Source organism: Sphaerodactylus townsendi, linkage group LG08 (assembly GCF_021028975.2).
Source record: "Sphaerodactylus townsendi isolate TG3544 linkage group LG08, MPM_Stown_v2.3, whole genome shotgun sequence".
Classification (NCBI taxonomy): Eukaryota; Metazoa; Chordata; class Lepidosauria; order Squamata; family Sphaerodactylidae; genus Sphaerodactylus; species Sphaerodactylus townsendi.
In genome coordinates, this window is record NC_059432.1 from 85,354,355 (window position 1) to 85,374,200 (window position 19,846).

The window sequence follows — 19,846 nt, forward strand, 5'->3', positions numbered from 1 at the left end:
TATGATGTTAATGTATAGCGATGGAGATATGTATATATAAAAGTTGCAACTCCCGGACCAGCCTGTTTGTCAAACGCGATGTCACTGCGCTTCACAATACCTGGGATTGATGAGCGGCGTCGGCCAATCGGGAGAGCGGAGCCGTTTTGCGCACCGTTCGTCGGCGGGGAAGGAGGGAGCTGCGGGCGCCCGTGGGAGCCGGCGGGCACCAATGAGCGGCCACGTCGGCCCCCACGTCGCTCCGCCCCCTTCTCCCATTCATCAAGGGGGGGGGGACGGTGTCGTCTTTTCAATTCATTTATCTGCAGGAATGATTGCCGCTATCAGTCTCGCGTTCACCGCCCGGCTGAGGAGGTGAAAGTTTCTCCCCAGGAAGATAAACCGCAAAAGACAATATTGTGCATGATTTGCGCCGGGCTGCTTTTTTTTTTTAAATTCCGAAGCAGGGCAGCGAGAGAGAAAGAGAGAAAGTGAAGAGGGGGAAAAAAGCCAAAGGAGGGGAAGAAAAGAGACGGAAGGAGGAAAGAGCAGCGCAAGAGCTGGAGGAGAGGAGAAACCCGCCTGCTCGGCCGCCGCGTTCCGCGAGCTTCTTTTTGATTTAGATATATGTATGTAGATGCAGACCTGCATATATACATCTGACTCCCGACCTGAAGGAAGTTTCGTCTGGGGCCGTGCCTTTCCCCCCCTCGCTCGCGCGATGCGCCCGCGTCTCCCTCTCGCCTCCCCATTGTTACTGGTGAGCGGGGTCTTTTGAATCCCCTCCCTCCTCCCGCCGAAGCCCCCCGGAAAGTGCCGTCCGAGAGGCCAGCCAGTGAGGGGGGCCGCCGCCGGGGTTCTCTGGCTCCGGCTCGCTTTTTTTGTGCGCGCCCATGCCGCTTCGCTCGGCTTCTAACTAGCTTTGCGCCCCCCCCCCCCCTCGACTAGAGGCTCCCCCGACCCTCGCCCACCCCTCTCGGGTTTTTGGAGGTGCGGGGTTTTTTCCCCCTTTCTTTTTCTTTCTTTCTCTTTTTTTGTTTGGCGGCTGTGATGTGGTCGCCGTAGCCGGGCCGGCCGCGGACTTTTTGCTCCAGAGAGGCTCCGAGTGGCGGCGCGGCGGCGGAGGCTCTTCCCGGCCGGCTGCTCGGCTTTCGCCCGCGGTTCGGCGGCCGCTGTCGCTCGGGGGCCTCTGCTCCGGCCGCCCGCTTGTTCTCCTCCCTCCGAGCCTGCTGGACTCCTTCGCCGGGCGAGCGCCGCCGAAGATGCTACTGGACGCCGGCCCGCAGTACCCGGCCATCGGCGTGACCACCTTCGGCTCGTCTCGCCACCACTCGGCGGGCGAGGTGTCGGAGCGCGAGGTGGGTCTGGGCATCAACCCGTTCGCCGACGCCGGCATGGGCGCCTTCAAGCTGAACCCCAGCAGCCACGAGCTGGCCTCGGCCGGCCAGACCGCCTTCACCTCGCAGGCGCCCGGCTACGCGGCCGCCGCCGCCCTGGGCCACCACCACCACCACCACCACCCGGGCCACGTCGGCTCCTACTCCAGCGCGGCCGCCTTCAACTCCACGCGGGACTTTCTCTTCCGCAACCGGGGCTTCGGCGAGGCGGCGGCGGCCAGCGCCCAGCACAGCCTCTTCGCCTCGGCGGCCGGCGGCTTCGGGGCCCCCCACGGGCACGGCGAGGCGGCCGGACACCTCCTCTTCCCGGGCCTGCACGAGCAAGCGGCCGGCCACGCCTCGCCCAACGTGGTCAACGGGCAGATGCGCCTGGGCTTCTCGGGAGACATGTACGGCCGGCCCGAGCAGTACGGCCAGGTGACCAGCCCGCGCTCCGACCACTACGCCTCGCCCCAGCTGCACGGCTACGGCCACATGAACATGAACATGGCAGCCCACCACGGCGCCGGGGCCTTCTTCCGCTACATGCGCCAGCCCATCAAGCAGGAGCTCATCTGCAAGTGGATCGAGCCCGAGCAGCTGGCCAACCCCAAAAAGTCCTGCAACAAAACTTTCAGCACCATGCACGAGCTGGTGACTCACGTCACGGTGGAGCACGTCGGCGGGCCCGAGCAGTCCAACCACATCTGCTTCTGGGAAGAGTGTCCCCGCGAAGGGAAGCCTTTCAAGGCCAAGTACAAACTGGTCAACCACATCCGAGTCCACACCGGCGAGAAGCCCTTTCCCTGCCCCTTCCCCGGCTGCGGGAAAGTCTTCGCTCGCTCCGAGAACCTCAAGATCCACAAAAGGACGCACACAGGTACCCGACCCGGGCCCAAAACACAGCCAGCCCCAGCGAGCCCCTCTTACTACAAGAAGGCAGCAGCCCCAAATGTAGTTTCGAGGGTGGGGGTGGGGGTGGGAGGGAGCGGGCTCGCCCGGAGGAGGGGTCTTCCCAGTAATAAATGAAAAACCCAGTTCAGTCGAAGGGGAGTTTACATTTCAAAATATGTATTTTTAAGGGTCCGAATTATTTTTCCTTTTTTTTCTCTCTCTCTCTCTCTTTTTCAACGCGTGGGGAAAAAAAATATTATAAACGTTTGTCAGGAATCCACCGGCCTAGAAAGAAGGGAGTCGGGGGCATGAAGGAGAAAGATGGCAGCGGTTTGAATTGTTAAATTTATTAGTTTTAATTAATTGGTGGTGGAGGGCACTGGCTGTCTGGCGGTGAGAAATCCTGCTCAATATATGGCGAGCGAGACCCAGATTTTGTAGCTATCATTTTTTTCCCTCCCTCTGTAAATATTTAATTATGTGGTGCAATTGTAAGTAATCTGAGCTGTACGGATTTATCTATTATCACGCGGCAAAGGAGGGGCCGGGATCGTTGAAATCTCTTGTAATTCACCAACATCCGCGTCTTTCGCACCCCCCCCCTCCTTTTTTTTTTTAAACTGCCGTTTGTTTATCTAAGAATACGGAGCGGCGGCTATTATGATTTGAGGGGCTTATTCAGAGCTGTATAATGCACTGGAAGTTTAACAACTGTACAGTCGTGGAAGGATATATGGAAGCTGCATATTAAATAAGGGGGCGGGGGAGGGAGAGGCTATAAAATAACATTTGATTTAGCTATAAACGCGGCAACTGAACCCCAGAGGCTTTGTGCTTTAAAAAGAAAATACTATTCGCCAGACGTCCCTTCGCTGATAAAAATGCAGCTTCCAATGAAGTCAGGGAAAGAAAGCAAAGGAAGGAAGGAAGGAAGGAAGGAAGGAAGGAAGGAAGGAAGGAAGGAAGAAAGAAAGAAAGAAAGAAAGAAAGAAAGAAAGAAAGAAAGAAAGAAAGAAAGAAAAGTCTAGGCTCTGTTTTTTAGTGCAGGCAGGAAGTATATAGTGGAAGTTGAAGTAGGCCCGTCTGCCTGCGTTGTGCAATTCAGGAGCAGTAAAACACCCGCCCGAATTCTAACTGGGACGACTTTGTTTCTGTAATAGGTGAAAAGCCCTTTAAGTGTGAATTCGAGGGCTGCGACCGGCGCTTCGCCAACAGCAGCGACCGCAAAAAGCACATGCACGTCCACACTTCAGACAAGCCTTATCTCTGCAAAATGTGCGACAAGTCCTACACGCACCCGAGCTCCCTCCGCAAACACATGAAGGTAAAAGCTCTTCCGAAGGGCGCCGCGCTCTGGGAGGCCCTCTTGGCCTTCGCCTCTCCTGTCCCCCCCCCCCCCCGACTCTTGGCTAACCCACTGCTCTTTACGTGGGAGTGGGGTGGGGGGTAGGGGTGGGGGTGGGGGAGGGGGCTGGATTATTCGGCAGAAGGGGCTCCAGGACGCAGACAAGAAACAGGGAGTCCGGGCCCGCATTGTTTGGCCAGTCTGAAAGGGGCTCCGAGGAGGACGGTCTCCCTGGCTCGCAGGCACCCGGAGTCTGTAGATCTGGTTCGCCGTCCCGGGTGGTGCACCTCTGCCGAGGAAAGGGAGGATGGGGGATCGCAGCGGATCGCGGACCTTTTGTGACTCTGTTTGCTCTCTCGTGGTCTTGCTCTGCAAGTTAGACAGAAAGAGGGAGGCCGTTTCGGCCGAGAGATCAGCGCTGAGCGTTGCTCTGGAAGGGGCCCAGTTGGCCAGGCCGGATGGCCCACTTCCCGTGACCCCCTCCCCCTCCCCCCTAGCATGCCGAGTTCTGCCTGTAAACCGAGCTGAAGGGGTTGGCGGTAAAATTGGCCCCACCATGTGCGCGCCTGGGTGCCCGCTGCAGATCTACCCAGGGAGACATCTGTGTTCATACGCAACCTCCCCCCCCCCCCATACACACACACGCTTGGCCCGTTCTCTTGCTGTGATGCCTTTTGCTGTTTCTCCAGGTCCACGAATCGACGTCCCAGGGACCGCAGCCTTCTCCCGCGGCCAGTTCGGGCTACGAATCTTCCACCCCTCCAACCATCGTTTCTCCGTCGACAGAAAACCAAACCGCCAGTTCCCTATCCCCTTCGTCTTCAGCAGTCCATCACACGTCCACCCACAGCACGCTCACGTCAAATTTTAACGAATGGTACGTTTAAACAAACACACGCGAATCCAACCTATTTAAAAAGACTCCGGAAAATGAATGAACACTTTGAAATCGGTTTCTCCCCCCCCCCTTTTTTTTTTTTTGGGCTTGGTTTGGATGTTTTTCTTTTACTTTCCTGCTTTCCTTTTTTTTTTAACATGCCGCCAGTAGACCCAGGACCGAGTCAAATCCAGCATTGGGGTTCGGTTTTTTTTGTTTGGTTCGGTCCCCCTACCCTCACCACTCCTTCCTTACATTTCTGTTGTTTTGCTGCGGTTTCGTCGCGTTTGGGTCAAAAGGCTTGGGAAGATGTTGTAGGGCGCGTGAGAAGAGCAGGGCTCCCGGGCCGTCTCGCCAGCGGGCAGGGCTTTGGAAGGAAGTCACTGACTGGCATTCTCCGAGGCCAGGTCTTTCCAGGCAGTGGCCTGGTTGTGGTTGCAGTTGTTCATTTCCTCTTTCGCCCCCCCCTCCCTTTCTTTCTGTAAATACAGAAATATTAGCTTACGATGTACTGTTTGATTTTGTAAATAGTCATACCACAAGTTGAATAAGGGGATATGTGGAATTGTGGTCTTTGCATATATGTGGGGGGAGGGGAATAGGGGAAGGGAGGGGTGGAGGTTGAAGTGGGGGGGATCAGAGGAGGGAGGAGGTAGTAAATCAACTATTTGTACTGAATGGCAAGGATGTTCTAGTAAATGTGTACCAAAATGTGAATTACTTTGTATTATTACAGTCTAAACGTCGATCTAACAAGGCTATTATTATTGGTATTAATGTGCTTTTTCTTTTGTATAAAAGTGCAAACATTTCGTCGCCAAGTCCAGTCTAAGTAGTGCAGTAAAATGTTGTTACACGTCCTGTCAAGAAATTCGTATAGTGCAAGCCTGGATCTGCGTGTCAAACTGTTACATTTGTTTATGTAAAGTGATATTAAAAAAAGCTATAAACTATAACCTGTCCGTTGCTTTTGGCAAATACAACCACATACTGTATATACTTTCTAATTTTCCATATTTATCCGCATGTAAAGGTCCGGTTATACATGTTACAGATATTCAATATTTATGGATAGAAGAATTGGTATGTACAATTTAGTTTACAGAACTGTTTGGTAACATTTCGTACCTTATTAAAGATTCTGAAATCCCAGAATGCCGTGGTAGGAATCCTTATTGACTCAGCCGGGCAACCAAGCTCGGGGGGTTAGGACAGAAAGCTCCGGAGTGGGCTAAGGGTGCTCCCCCACCCCACCCAGACCTCCTTCCACCCCCACCTCCCCGTAGGTCATCTCCAAAGCAGCGACGTTCTTATAAACGTGATCTATGAAGGTCTCACGGCTGCCTTTAGACTAGAGTAAGGATGTCATTCATATTTGTGTCAAAACCTATGAAGCAAAAAAAAAAATGTTTGGGAGTGAAGTATAATTCAGATGACATAATAATACCATCAAACGTAATACTATGTGATATCCAACATAATAATAACGTGATATCCAACATAATAAAAATAATAAGAACAGGCAATAGCTGCTAGGTCAATAATGGCGATTTTTTTTCCCAGGGGGGGACAATTTCTTAAAACAAACATGTGTTTTGTTATTAATGTTGGTATGTCTTGAGATAACTTATGTCAGGAGTGTGTGTGTGTGTGTGTGTGTGTGTGTGTGTGTGTGGTTTTGTTTTGCAAATGGGGAGGCAGTCGCTCCAACCTCTGTGGGGCATTTTGTCTATGCCAGGAGACTCCTTTCTCCTCCTTTCTGCCCGCCCCAATTCCATCTTTCTAAAAACGCCCCTTTGTTATCCCCCCTAACCTGAGGTTGTCTTAAATCAATCCTGTTGCGGTGGTGGTTATTATAATTTCTATGGTGTTTTTTCCCCCAGCGTTAATAGTTTTTCCACCCCACCATCAACAAAATGAGGCAATCCAAGGGAGGGCGGGTGGGAGTTGATGTCATTTGATTATCTCTTTTATTTTTTCCCCCCATTTACTTAAGAAATTCGTTCCATTGGCTGGCGGTGATACAGTAAATTTGTAAATGAGAAGACGATATATATCTATCTATATATAAAAATCTAAATTACTTGTGCTTAATGACTGTGGCAGAGCGCCTTTTTCTCTCAATCAGATTGTCTCCCTTGCAGTTTAGTTTGATAGATTTGCAAGCGGCGGCGCTTCCGTGAACTTCGCGCAGGCTCGTAGGAAGCGCCGGGCTTTGTTCCTGGCTGTGACTTGCATGACCGCCCCATTAAGCAGACAACATATCAACAGACAACAGGGAGCGAAAGCTCTCTCTGGTCCAGATAGGCCGGGTGTCCCAGGGTGAAGGGCCCCTACTTGCTCACCTTCTCCTGGCCCAAGATGGCCTTCCACAGCCTTCACTAACACTCAGGTCTATATAAGAGGGGGATGGGTGGAGGTGGAAGGTGAGTGTGTGAAAGAAACGTTTAGATGTCCCATTCCAAGATTTAGACATCCTATTCCATTATGAAGGGCCAAGAGGATCTGGAACTCTGCAAGTTGGTTTCGGGAGCCACCTATTCCTTGCAGTATTGTCCGAGAACTCTCCAGAGCAAATGATTGTACCGTGGCGAATTGTATGTTATCCTGGCGATAGGAAACAGAGTAGTGGCGTGGGGGTTGTGAAGATAGGGAAAGGGTTCTAATAGAGGCTGGCTCTAATAGTGTTCCCCCAGTTGCAAAGAAACAGCCAGAAATTGTCCATTTCCTTCCTTCCTTCCTTCCTTCCTTCCTTCCTTCCTTCCTTCCTTCCTTCCTTCCTTCCTTCCTTCCTTCCTTCCTTCCTTCCTTCCTTCCTTCCTTCCTTCCTTCCTTCCTTCAATTGTCCATTTCTTTCTTTCTTTCTTTCTTTCTTTCTTTCTTTCTTTCTTTCTTTCTTTCTTTCTTTCTTTCTTTCTTTCTTTCTTTCTTTCTTTCTTTCTTTCTTTCTTTCTTTCTTTCTTTCTTTCTTTCTTTCTCATAGGAATTGTTATTCTGCCAAGCAGCTCTGTCCTCCTTCCGTTCAGTGCAGAGAGCGCCACCTTGCAGGGCTTGCCGCTACTGAAAGCCAGCCGGAGAGAAACCTCCATAGAAGCAGCCGAGAAACGTCCCCGCCAGCAACTGCGGCTGAAAGCAATGGCCACCGCCGAAGCCATTGAGAAAACGGCCAGACCTGGCCAGGCTGAGGCCTGAGCCCTGGCTTGATATAATCATGTGAGTCAGCAACCTGGTCCGAAATGCAAGGTTTAAGATGTAGGCTGCGGACCAGCGAGTTGGGACCTTTCTCCTTCCTTCCCTCTCCCTTCTGCAGCATAAAGCAAACAAACAGGAGTGAAGTCCCGCAGATCTAGCTTGACCTAAAAGGGTAAATATTGTAGGCTCTTCAGATGGGCGTTTTAAAAAGGTCTCTGCCTCTCTTTTATTTCCTTAGGTCTAAGCAAGCACTTGAGGTTCTCTAAGGTCTCACAATGTTCCAATATCTCTTAATGCCGAGTTTTGCTGATGTGAAAAGTTGTGCTGTCTTGTGTTTCTGACAAACCCACACAGATAATAGGCATCTTGAAACAACCGTTTGGGCCACATACATCAGGAAGTGAGGCTAGAAATAAAATACGTTCATCTTTATGTTTGAACGGGTTTCTGTTTTTTTAATGTTATTCGGTGACTTTCTTTAAGGAGAGCGGTTGTAGTTTCTTGCAAGAATGCTTAATTAACCCTAACAGTTCTTTTACTGTAGAAATCAGTACCTGGCGAAGATAGTTAAAAACAACAACAACACACACCAGACTCGACAAGGAGGCTATTAAGCAGAGAGCCTGCACGAAATGGCCTTTAAACTTCAGCGCACTCTGTCTTTTAAAGTCTGCTTGGGGAAATGTATGTTTCATACTTTCCTTCATGGGCTATTAGCTTTGGAAAGATGGGAAGGCCGGTGGAGAAATATGAATTGTTAGCTTGTGTTTAGCAGCGAGCCCAGACAATACTGCTGCCAGCGGGCTGGCGGGGCGGGCAGAGCCCCGGGTTTGCACGGAGGAGGTGGGAGTTCGCAGCTCGACCCTGGAGGCGTCTTCTGCTTTTATTTCCAGTCTCTCAATCCTCCTGCAAAATCCAGCACGTTTCTTTAGGAAAATCCGGAGCCTTGGAAGACTTTTGCGAATCCCTCTCTAACGGTGCAAAAAGACGCGGGAGCGCGTCCGCATGGGTTTTTCCCAAGCACGCCGGAGTTGCAGGCGCGCTTCTCGGCCTTTTTCGATGCATCGCTCGACTGACTGACTGCAGGATCTCTAGGGGCTATAGTATGATCGCACAGTATTTCCGCCGAGGAGACCGATCATTCTCCTCACTTCTTATTTCTTTTTAAGGGAAAGGCGGCATTTGTCGCGAGGGCAGCCCTTTAAGGCAAATGTATTGTTACCCAAGTCCAATTGCAGTCCAGAGGAGTGACTTCTGAGTAGACACGGCCAAGTACAAATTAGCATTTTGAGAAAGAATCCTGATGGAAATAAATGTGAAGGGGGTTGTCGGAAATGTCTCAAGGTGTTGTGCTCCCGTTAGAAGCAACCTGCTCTGACTGTATGCATTTTAACCACATTTAGAGAGTGAAATAATATGCATTTCCCTGTCTCTACTGGTAGCCCATTGGAAGGATCAGAAAATAAAATTCCATGGGCACTGGTTGATTGATCAGGGAATTTCTGCTTAAATTCAATGAATCGACCAATGTCCAAATAACTGTTTACGACTGGAAAAATTGAGGGGTGGGGTTGGGAAAGAAAGGGAGGTTCAGTGGCAGAACCATATATGAAATACACTTTAAGCACCCTTTCCTGTAAGTTAGTATGCTCCAAACTGGTAGTTTCTATCAAAAAACCGTGTTATTTGAATGAGCCGGGAACGTGCCCGAGATAAATCCTACTATCTCATTTGGTATATCCGCATATACTTGGCAGTTCTATGTATTCGTGTACCTGTTTCCCCTTTGCAGGCACACGTAGACCTGGCTTCGGTTTCAAGACAGCAAGGATAGACTAGGGCACGACTGAAAATAGAGATAACCCGAATGGGCTGGCAGAGGTGTTTTTGGTGACCAATTGCAGACAAAGAGGGATCACAGGAATTCTGGGGAATGTTCTTGTTAATGCCAAACTGTATAAAGGGGGTATATTATTTCCCGCTCCGGGAAAAAAAAATTGTGACGAGCCAATATATGCTGTTTGGTGGATTCTTTTACATGGCTATGCGATGTAACATGGTTTTAATGGTTCTCCTGTACATTTATGTTTTCTTGTGTATAATATAAAGATATAACAAATAATGCTACTTTGCACCCATTATATCTTCGTATACTGCTTCAAATCATCGATGGTTTATGGACTTGTTTTTTAAAAAAAATACTTTTATTTGGCTTTATTGTGCTGCTTCTGCTAGTTGGCGCTTGGCTTTAGATACCCCTTCTTCTCGTCCAGACCCTCGCGTGCATCTATGCACACCCATGTACAATGTCCCACACATACTCCCTGCCCTCTCTTCCACTTGCACGCTTCACCTTCTGGCGTGCTTGCTTCTACATGTGACGACGAAGAGGTCAGCAAATGGAAATCACAAAGTTTATTTCCTTTGACCTGTGGGAAGAAACAAAAAGAACTGGGGCCTTCACGCACACAGACACCCACAGACCCACAACACAATCCCCAGGGAAGCTGGGAACGTGGTGGGACCATCGGGCTGCAGACCTCTCTGCTCGGCGCCCAGGCTCAGCGACCGGGGTCTGCTCCATCCTCGAGGAACAAGAAACGAGATCATGTGAAAGCAGAGGGCTATTTTTACCGTGCAGCTGGAAGCTGTCATCAATTGGTAACATTTATTTCAAGTTCAGAATGATAGTATAAAATGGCATGAAGTTTCCAGATGACGCTCCTCTTGGAGTCAGGCTGTTGGAAGAAGAACAAATCAAATTAAGTGCCCTTTTAAGAGATACACAGTCCGGCGGGAGTCTCCAAGACAATTTTTAAAAAGGCCTATTGTGTATACACATACATACATACATACATACATATCTAAATACATATACATACACGTATATATGTGCATACACAATATATGAGAAAGAGTTTTTAAATTATCATGCAGATAATACATACACACACACACACACATACATGCATGCATGCATACATACATACATACATGACACTTCAACAAACACGGTTGTTGTTGCTGTTTTTGCACGGGTTCTACGCGCAAGGGAAGAGAGGGAAGTCATGTTGATATCAGTGGGACTGTTGAGGAAGCGCATTCGCCACTTCCATAGAAACGAAGGAGAGCCAAACCTTTTGGGCGCACGAACAATTCTTTCGACATAGAAACAGACACTTGGGAACCTGCAGTTGTGTATGTTTACCTTGGTGGTTCATTGGTGGTGGTGGGGATGGGGGTGGGAGCAACAAAACCTTTTATAAAAAGCAATAACCGAATTTACCCTAGGCCCGCGTGTTTGAAACCTATATAAAGAGCCAAAGGGCTTGCGTGTGTGGATAAATCGCATTTTTAAGGGGAAAAAAAAACCTGCAAGAGAATGTGTCTTCTTTCCGATCCTGTCCCTTTTCAGGCAAGAGAGTCTAGCAAACTGGAGGCCTGTCCTCCCGCCTTTCTTCATTTTTTGGAGGGCGCGTTCCTGGACAAGGCAAGGGGGCGTTTCGAAAAGCCTGGCTGGGCTTTCTGGCTGCATCGGGGCTGCTGCCAGGACTTTCCGCAAAAAGCTCCACGCCACACATGAGACAAGCTCTTTTAATGCGCACACAGCGCCTGGCGTTGGATGCGCCCGCACGGCGCATGCGCCTCCCCCCCTTGGGCGCAGGCTCCACGTGCTGTTGAATATTTATAACTCCCCGCACTTCCTAAACTGTCTAGAGTAGGTAAACCACACAGAGCCTAAATCATCGGGAAACCTCTGGCCGGGCTCCCAAAATAGTTTCGGTGGTGGGGGGGATATGCACGTGTTTGTTTTCAAACTTGGAGGGTTGAAGTTAGAGCGTAACCCAACGAGGCGCAGAAGGTTCATAAAAACCTTGACGGATAAACAACCAGCCTTGGAGGGAGAGGGGAAAAAAAGGAATAAAAATGAAGAGCCACCGCGCTCTGCCGCCGCTTCCACGCGGTCCTCCAAGCAGTTTCATAGAACCCGGAGTGGTATACCCACCACCCTTGTTTAGGAAGGAGACCCCCGGGGGTTGTCTCTTCTTCCCCCCAGCCCCCAAATAATCCGCCATTCTGTTTTGTTATGAATAATGATATCAACAAATTCATTTGACTCCACGCTTAAGCGGATGCAATTATCTGCCTCGAATAAATAAATCTTTTCCTGAGGCCCCAACAGTGGCGTTTGATGCCTTTTCACGGCCTCCTTCGCACTTCACCACGGTGAGTCTGTACATCAGCACTCCCTGTCTGACCCATTCGCGCTCTCTCTCTTCTCTCTCGCTCTCTGTCTGGCTTAAAGAAGGAACAGGGCAATCTTATGGCGAGCTGCTGCCATTCAGACGTCCTGGAATCGAGGGGCAGTGCGATTCTATGCCCAACACATATCCAGTACAGAGTCCAGGGGAGCTGCTATGAAACCCATTTATGGGATCTTCTAGCCAGACCCTTCTTTGTTAACATCCCCCCCCCCCGTCCCCATGAATTGCCCGCTTCACACAATACCCTCAGTGGCATAAGGTGGCCCAATGCCCAGGCAGCAATGAAAAGAGAAGGCGATAGGGATCTGGCGTCCTTTGGCTCTGCAACTGCCAGGAGTATCTGGTTGCAGTTCCCGCTACGCCACCTCCTAATTTATTTGCAGATCTTATCCTGGTCCTGTTGAATCAAAAGGCGAACAGCGTGAAAAAAATGTCCGGGTGTTCGAATCTGGAAACAATAATTTCAGGGGAACTCTCTTTTTCAGGTAAACGAGGCTACAGATCCACTCGCAGCAGCCTCGGGTAAAATAAATAAATACAAATGAGAATTATTTGTCTTTGTGTGCGTGATTAGACAGATTTGTTTCGAGGAAAAATTACAAGTGATTGTTTTGTGTGACTTGGTGACAGAGGGGAAATGGGGCTTTCGGTTAACCGCAGAGGGTGGGTTCTGCTAGGCTTAGCCAAGGTGGCGGGTCAGTCAAAGCGCCTGGATTTCATCCGGCACCCGCTTAGCGCTTAGAAGTATTTAAGTTTATCTGAGTTGCAGATTGGACCAGATGACTGTCATGCAGGAAAGGCGCAGTACAGTGGGACCACATTCTCCTGCCTTCCCCCCCCCCCCCCGCTCCACAAGGTGCAAATTCCCAATTCCTAACGGCTGCGTCAGCCGGCCTTCCTCAAGACGGCTCGATGGTCACCTAACTCGACCTATCGATTCTCACTCCCAGCGTTAGCGGAAGGGCTATTATGGGATGAATGGGCCGCAGCTCCTTTGAGGACACTCTGAAGACTGACTCTCCCCCTCCCCGCCTCTCTCCTGGTAAATAATCTGTTTAGATGGAAAACCTGGCATTCCGGTTTGAACCCCAGACACTCAGGAAGCCACGTGCAAGAGAAACAGTCTGTAAATAGGAGCACAAGCCCAATTGCAGCTCTGGATCCTCAAGCATGACTACAGGTTTACTATACAGGAGACCGGGATTAGAAATACTGAGAAAACAAACAGGCGCATATCAAACACCCGGAAGCAGGTGTGTTACAGGCCAGCCACGTACCTGCAGGAGTATATTCTTAGCTAGGCTCAAGCAAAGTGTGTGTGTGTGTTTGTGTGTGTGTGTGAGAGTGAAAGAGGATTGCACCGCAGAGATGCCCACGCTTACACCTAGACCATGTGACTGGTCAGTCTCTACCTAAGCAGATGGATTCGGTTCATTCAAAAAACAAGTGGGAGGAGACATCCTCCACCCCCACCCCCTCAACTGTTGAGCTCCTAGCATCTCCAAGATCGCGGTATTGTATTGACACTTGCAAAATTTCCTAACCACGCTAGCTGGAGCGAGGTCTACACTCCATCTTCCCAGTTTAACCGCCGTTTCCTCTTGGAGGAGCACGTTGCAGTCAAAGACACACACGCACACTTTCCCGGATGAAAGAATAAAAGGCGAACAAGCAACCCTCAAGTGCAAGGGAAGAAATTTTTATATATATTTATTGAAAAATCCCAGCACCATGTCTCTGGCATGGCTGAGCAAGTCTGAACCTCCTAGTCTGTTTTAACACTCATCTCTTTCGTTTTGCTCGGCTACATAAAAGGGTGTGTGTGGGGAGCGGGGGGGAGGGGCAAAACCAAACAAAAGTAAAATGATGATTAGTGGTTTTGAAAAAAAAGGAAAACCAACAAAAGTAAACAAAACACCAGCATCGCCCCCCTGCAGCTTCGCCTGAAAGCTGTTTTGTTTACAAAATATTTATTGTTAGGGTCACAGTATCCCCCCCGTCTCTTACCTCTGGGCTGTTACCCTTTGAGCTAGTTGGAGGGGACGGTGTCACCGAGATTTGGCCCTGACTCTAATCCCCCCCCTCCTCTCCCTCTCCCTCGCTCTCTTTCTGTACAGATCTGGCACGTTCTTGCTCGAACTCCCAGATCTTTGTTTCGCCGGTGGCGGCCAGAAAGAGCCAGCGAGCTCTGGGCTCTCCCTTGCCCTCGGGCTGCCTCCAAAAAAGCAAAAACCCCAACCCTTCCAACTTTTCTCCAGTCAGTCCCTTCTCAGACCTCCCGGCCGCCTTTGCCGAAAATCTAGACTCCCGTCTTGGTAAGTGATGCGTTCTTCATCGCACAAGGGCATTGCTGGGATAGCTGGCGCGTGTGAGTGTGCGGGGAGTGTGGCAGTGTTTTGTTGGGGTGGTTTCGTGAGCGGGCGGAGTTGCCCATCCCCGAGTGGTTTCGCATCCAAAGGCGCAGAGTTCGACTCCGGCGGCGTCTGAAATCTTGGCAGGGACAAGCCCGAGCGCGGCCGGTCATGGACTCGGACGGGACCTGGTGGCGGCTGGCATCGCCGGAGCTGACCGGCTCGCCGGTTCGCTGCGCCGAGGTCGGCTTTGGGGCCCCAGGCCCCAAGCCTGCAGTTCAGGCAAGCTGCCGGCAAGACTCTCGGATCGTGCGGTCAGCCAGGAGGGACCGCTGGCTGGCTGGGCTCTTTGCTATGGAAGAACTCTTGAAACCCTCTGCCAGCTCTTGTCAGACTAGCAGCCTCCACTCCAGCCCACGTTAGATGATGATGATGATGATGACAATTACCCCCTCCCCCCTCACTTCTCAGTTCCCTGGCCGAGCTAAAAAGTCCCCAGGAATTTTAAGGACTGCAGGCAGTCGCTCTTTATTGCCCCCTGATTTGAAACTGCAACTCGGGAGTGATGGAAACAGGTATTTAAGTCGAGGTCTGGTTCGAATTCTCCTCCGGGCTTTCCCCGCCTCCCCCCCCCCCCTTTTGCTCCTTTTTTTTTAAAAGGAGAAAGTGAAGATAACTGCTGTGTCGAGCTGACCTTTGGTTGACACGCCTTGGTGGGAGACGCCTTGCAAATGAGGGCCGCCCGAGTTGGAGGAGTCGAGGTGGCTCCCCTCCCCCCCCCCGCCCCGGCAGAAGGGCAAAGGCCCCTCCGCCGGGGCGGGAAGTTGAGCAAAGTTCAAGAGAGCCGGAATGCCCTCTCCAGCCGGCCCGCGAAGTCACAATGCGGGGAAGACAAGCCCCTCGGGGGGAACACGCCGGCGGCGGCCGCAGGACCCCCCACCCCCCCGCCAAGTTCACGGCACTTGACGCTTCTCCAGAGCCTTGACGTTGTTCTCCTCCGGCCGCGGAACAGCTCAGGCCCCGGCAAGCCCTAACCTGGCCGCTAACAAGTGTGTGTGTGAGCGCGCGCGCCTGTTGGGGGGGGCGGGGGACACTTTAGCAAGGCCGGCCAATGGGAACTCACGGCATCCCTCCCCCCCACCCCCAAAAGCGTTCCTTAAAACGAACAACACGAAAAAGGAAGAGGTGCCTGGGTGTAAACGTAGACTTCAGAGCTTCGGGTCTGATTCACCCACACGCCGGGTGGACTCGTGGGATAAAATTAGGATGGGGAACAACCCACCCCCCAAATCTCCCCTCTTCCTGCTATGACTCTTTTCTTGCAACCTGAGAGCCTCTGGTTAGTAAATATCAGTTTGTCTACTACTACTAGTAGTAATAGGAGCAGCAACAATAGTAATTGTACTGCTAGTATTAAACAGTACTAGAATCCTCGGTAAGAATCGAGTCTCTCTGTGTGGGTACTGTCAACCGGCACCTCTCTTTTGCAGGGAGTTCAGGGCAGCAAGCAGATTGATTTGAGGTCGAGATTGCCACTTTCCAGGGTCTGAGCGGCAAAGTTTGGACGCAGGGTTAGAATGAGTCAGTGTAACTGCAGAACCCCCCCCCTTTTCCCCTTTTCACATCTCCCCTCCCCCCGCCCCGGTCTGTTCACTTGTCTGAGGTCCACGGGATAAACCCTCTGTTCTGTCGCTCCCACTTGGGGTTCGGCTTAAAAAAAAAGTTCTACCGGCTTAAGAAAGCATTCCCTGGTTTCCTTGGCGAGTGGAGATGTATCCAGTAGCTGGACAGTCCAAGTCTACTTGCCAGCAGTTTTAAGAAGCCGGAGCCTCCACCTGATGCCAACGAAAAATAAGCCCGAGCATAAACCCGGCGTGTTTTCTGAATCATCCACAAATGACCGGATACCTGTAAGCAAACCCTACATCGTCTATCGAGGAGAGGTACGGAGTGGCTGGGGTGCGCCTGAACCTCTCCGTGGGTTGCTTGCGCGGGAGACGCCGCGACAGGTGAAGTCAGGAAGGTTTTAGGGCTGGGAGGGGTATCCTGGCCTCTGGACACAGTCCTCCAAGGCGGTGACTTGTGACCCCATTCCTTTTGAGGGAGACCAACGCGACTTACGCCCACCAACCACTGGACGACTGGAGCATTTCGCCAGGACACGAATGACCCAGGATAACTCAAAAGAGTGAAGTTACCTGCAGGGCAGTGAAGTCACTCATAGAAGTCACCCACCCAACCTCGGGGCTCTTCTTTCCTAGTTCGCAGTTAAAAGTCAAGCTCTGCTAAAACACCAGACAGTGTGCGACTAAGCGATGGGATCCACTCACTTGTAAGTGCGGACTTACTCACTAGTAAGTGCGTTTAGGATCACAGCCAGCCTTTGCTAACCACTGGTAAGGTGGCTGAGTCGGCTTTCCTATGATGTCCACACGAATATTAGTGTGCGTGTAAGATGCGTCAAGTCTGAGGCGATTTATGGCGACCCTGTAGGGTTGCAGGAGTGGTTTACCATTGCCTTCCCCTGTAGAGCGACCCTGCTATTCCTACACTTATGTACCTCAATAAAAGCCTAACAAGGCCTCCTTTGCTGCCTCCATTTTAGAGTGAACCCCAAACACCATGACCGTACATGTAGTTTACATAGAAGTACATTCCAGTGAAATCCAGGGATGCGGGTACAAGTGAAGAGGTGTTAAGGGCAGGCAGGTCGTCAAATACAAGAGCCAGGTCCATTTGAAGCCGGTCTGGCCTTGGGAGCTACAGACGTAGGTGCGGCGTTTCCTTTGGGGCTGCAGCCCGGCTGACCTGTTCATGACCCACGTGTTGAAGGAAAGTGTGGAAGACCCAGGAAAGGTTAAGGGTGTCCGCGGAGCTATTTCGCGAGCGAGTTCAGTTCTCCCAACCTAGCCGAGGAACGGCTGGGACCTGAGCATAGGATGCCCGGGGGAATGAAAGCCCCTATAGTCTATAGTCCAGTTGGGAAAGGAGGACCTTTTCTTCTGGGGAAGGGTGGCTCAAGGTTCAGTTAAACCCATTTGTCAACCCACAGGCAGAAAGGACATGGCCAGTGACTCCCCTGGGGCTTCATGGAGGCCCCTCCCCAGCAGAGATGGGTCCCGCACCCTCTCCCAGTGCCCCGTTTCGTTTTGCCTTTTGAGGGGCAAACCGGTTTTGAAAGCCAACACTTCGGTTTGACTCTACCGTGGCCCGAGAGGATCAGTCCCGCTGCTTCTTTTATGAAGCTCGCAGTCCAAATCCAGCGGTTCCGAGCCCGCCCGCTACATTCCCAGACGAATTCGGGGCCCTTAACGCTCAGTCCAAAGAGATCCTGGGACTTTGAGAGGAGATGGACGGAGTCCTTCACCTCCCCACGGGAAGCAGCCGCCGCCGTGACATCTAAACGTGCTCCCGAGCTTGCCAAATGACAAAGAAGGGAATCTGGGACACCCTGAAATGTTAGAATGGGTAGATCAGGGGAGGCTTAAAAATAGTCTTTGCAGAACAACCCCCAGCCTCCAAAACGGGCGCTCGGCTGACAACCGACAGAACTAATGCTGGAAATAAATGCAAACTGCTATCAGTTCTGGTGTTTTCATCCCCCTTGAAAAATTACTGCAAGCCTGTACATAAAAGCGGTTTGAAAAGACTTTCCGTATTATCTGCATCCTGCAGTCCGTCATTTTTAGTTCTTTGTATCTCCAGAACATTTAGTTAATTAATCATGGTTGCATTCTCCTCCACCCCCTCGCCTCCCCTCCACTTTTGAATCCACAGTTTCTGGAAAACGAAACGCCGCCACATTTGCGTGTGCCGGGATGGCTGTTGACTGACAGCCCCTTTTATCTCTGCTTTTAGTCCGCCAGTTGCAAGGCTGAACTACGCCGTCCCTGTAAGGCTGGGCTCCGGTCCAAAGGATCATTTTCGGGCCGAGAGAGTCCACCATCGGGCATAGAAACCTTGCTTTCCTCTTCCCCCGTCCGAAGTTAGGGTCAGGTTTTCCAGAGAGCGCACTAAGAACATCATCTAACACTCCGTCCCGACCTCTCACTAGCAAGCGTCCCACTGATTTCAGCGGGATTTTCTTCTTCAAGCTGAAACTAAGACAGGGGTAGAAAGCTTCCCCCCCCTTTTTTTTTGGTAGGGGAGATTAACTGGACTGGACGCTTTCTTGTTCTCCTGCTTCCCTTTCCACCGTAGGAGCAGCTTGTGCGGTGCGGTGGGTCTTTACTACCCCGAGCCATTTCTGCCCAGTAGCTCAAAATATTTGGGAACCGCACTAATGAAATCCAGAAGTTGAAGGAGCTCGTTTTGCCCTGGAATCGCTGCAATGCAATGTTGAAGACAACCACGAGGCGCAGAAAGCCCGACTCTAAACTTGTAACTTAGATTCTCGCCCCCCTTGCCAGCCTTTTGGCATGCTCCTCTCGCGGGCTGCTTTCCATCGGTTTCCCTGTCCTCACCCAATTTTTCAGTCGCTGATGGACTGGGCAGCCCAGGAGCCGCGAGAGGCAGAAAACGTCCAAAGCATTAACATGCTAATGGACCGGAGGTGTGATCCTTCGGCGGCGCTCTTCCCTCTTCCTTTGGTGCCAGTGGGGAGATTCCTGTTGCTTTGGGGGGCACTAGATCCGACCTTCCGTTGCTGGTAGAACGACAAACAGTTTTACAGGTGCAGAGCGGCTTTTGATTATTATTGCTCTTAAAGGGTCAAAGGACACCAAGCACTTTGGGGAATCACCATCATCCCCTGTAAGGTACACCCGTCCGACTCCAGCTTTTCTTTCATGCCTCCCCAGTGGATTCAACAGTCCACCTTTCAGGAGATATATGTATGGAGATAACAGTGGCTACTTTCATAATGTTAGGGTGTTATGGGGTCCAGAAGAAGCTTTATGTCTGTTGCCCAAAGGGTAGCATATAAAAATGACTGGAATATTGTTAGAACGTTTCCAGCAGACGTGTTGGACTCTTGGGGGGGGGGGGGGGAAGTGTTTGTGTTTATATTTTACTTATTTCTTCCAGCCTGATGAACAGTTCTGGGGAACTTGGAAGCTTGCTCATTAGTTTGCAAAATATCAGTTACTCCCCCCCCCCCCAAATATATTATATAACTGTTACTGTTACTTTGGGATTTATTGCCCAAGTTTCACCTACACAAACCAAATAAGAAAAGAATAATGTTAATGCTGTTAATTAATACTAAAAAAAAACCATATTATGTTTTCCCCCACCTATAACTGCAATACAGAAAAGGTTTTTTTCCCCAAACCAAAGGTAGTGTTTACAATGGTATCTTTATATCTAAATGCTGCTTTATAGAAATTTCTTTTAAGATGGGTCTCTTGGATTTCCCAGAGCCATATAGTGTAGATCATTGCCACATATATTGTACAATAATGTATGAAATTTTCAAATGGTATCCAGAGCCCAACTATTCCTTGATTTTGCAAAATTCCCAGTGAAACAGCAGTATTTACTTACAAGACCATGGCACAAATATTTAGTATGTAGAAGTTTCAGTTTTGAAACCAAAATGGTGTACCATGCGAGTGCTGAAATTTATG

General features: G+C 50.5%; 2 protein-coding genes and 1 long non-coding RNA gene across 3 annotated transcripts in view; 2 read left to right on the plus strand and 1 right to left on the minus strand.

The window, feature by feature from the left end:
* The window catches only part of ZIC4 (Zic family member 4), a 40,197-nt gene extending 40,028 nt beyond the window's left edge, over positions 1-169 (minus strand). The window contains exon 1 of the mRNA XM_048504975.1: positions 101-169. The gene's annotated coding sequence lies outside the window, so the exon portion shown is untranslated. The remainder of the gene's footprint in view (positions 1-100) is intronic.
* On the plus strand, positions 76-5,623 carry LOC125437433 (zinc finger protein ZIC 1). Its single transcript, XM_048504981.1, has 3 exons — positions 76-2,235; positions 3,410-3,573; positions 4,284-5,623. Exons 1-3 carry the CDS (start codon positions 1,242-1,244, stop codon positions 4,479-4,481), a joined length of 1,356 nt encoding a protein of 451 aa, XP_048360938.1. The 5' UTR covers positions 76-1,241; the 3' UTR covers positions 4,482-5,623.
* Positions 5,624-14,035: 8,412 nt separating this feature from the next.
* Positions 14,036-19,846, plus strand: part of LOC125438270 — a 109,424-nt gene continuing 103,613 nt past the window's right edge. The window contains exon 1 of the long non-coding RNA XR_007245324.1: positions 14,036-14,243. This is a non-coding gene — a long non-coding RNA (uncharacterized LOC125438270). The remainder of the gene's footprint in view (positions 14,244-19,846) is intronic.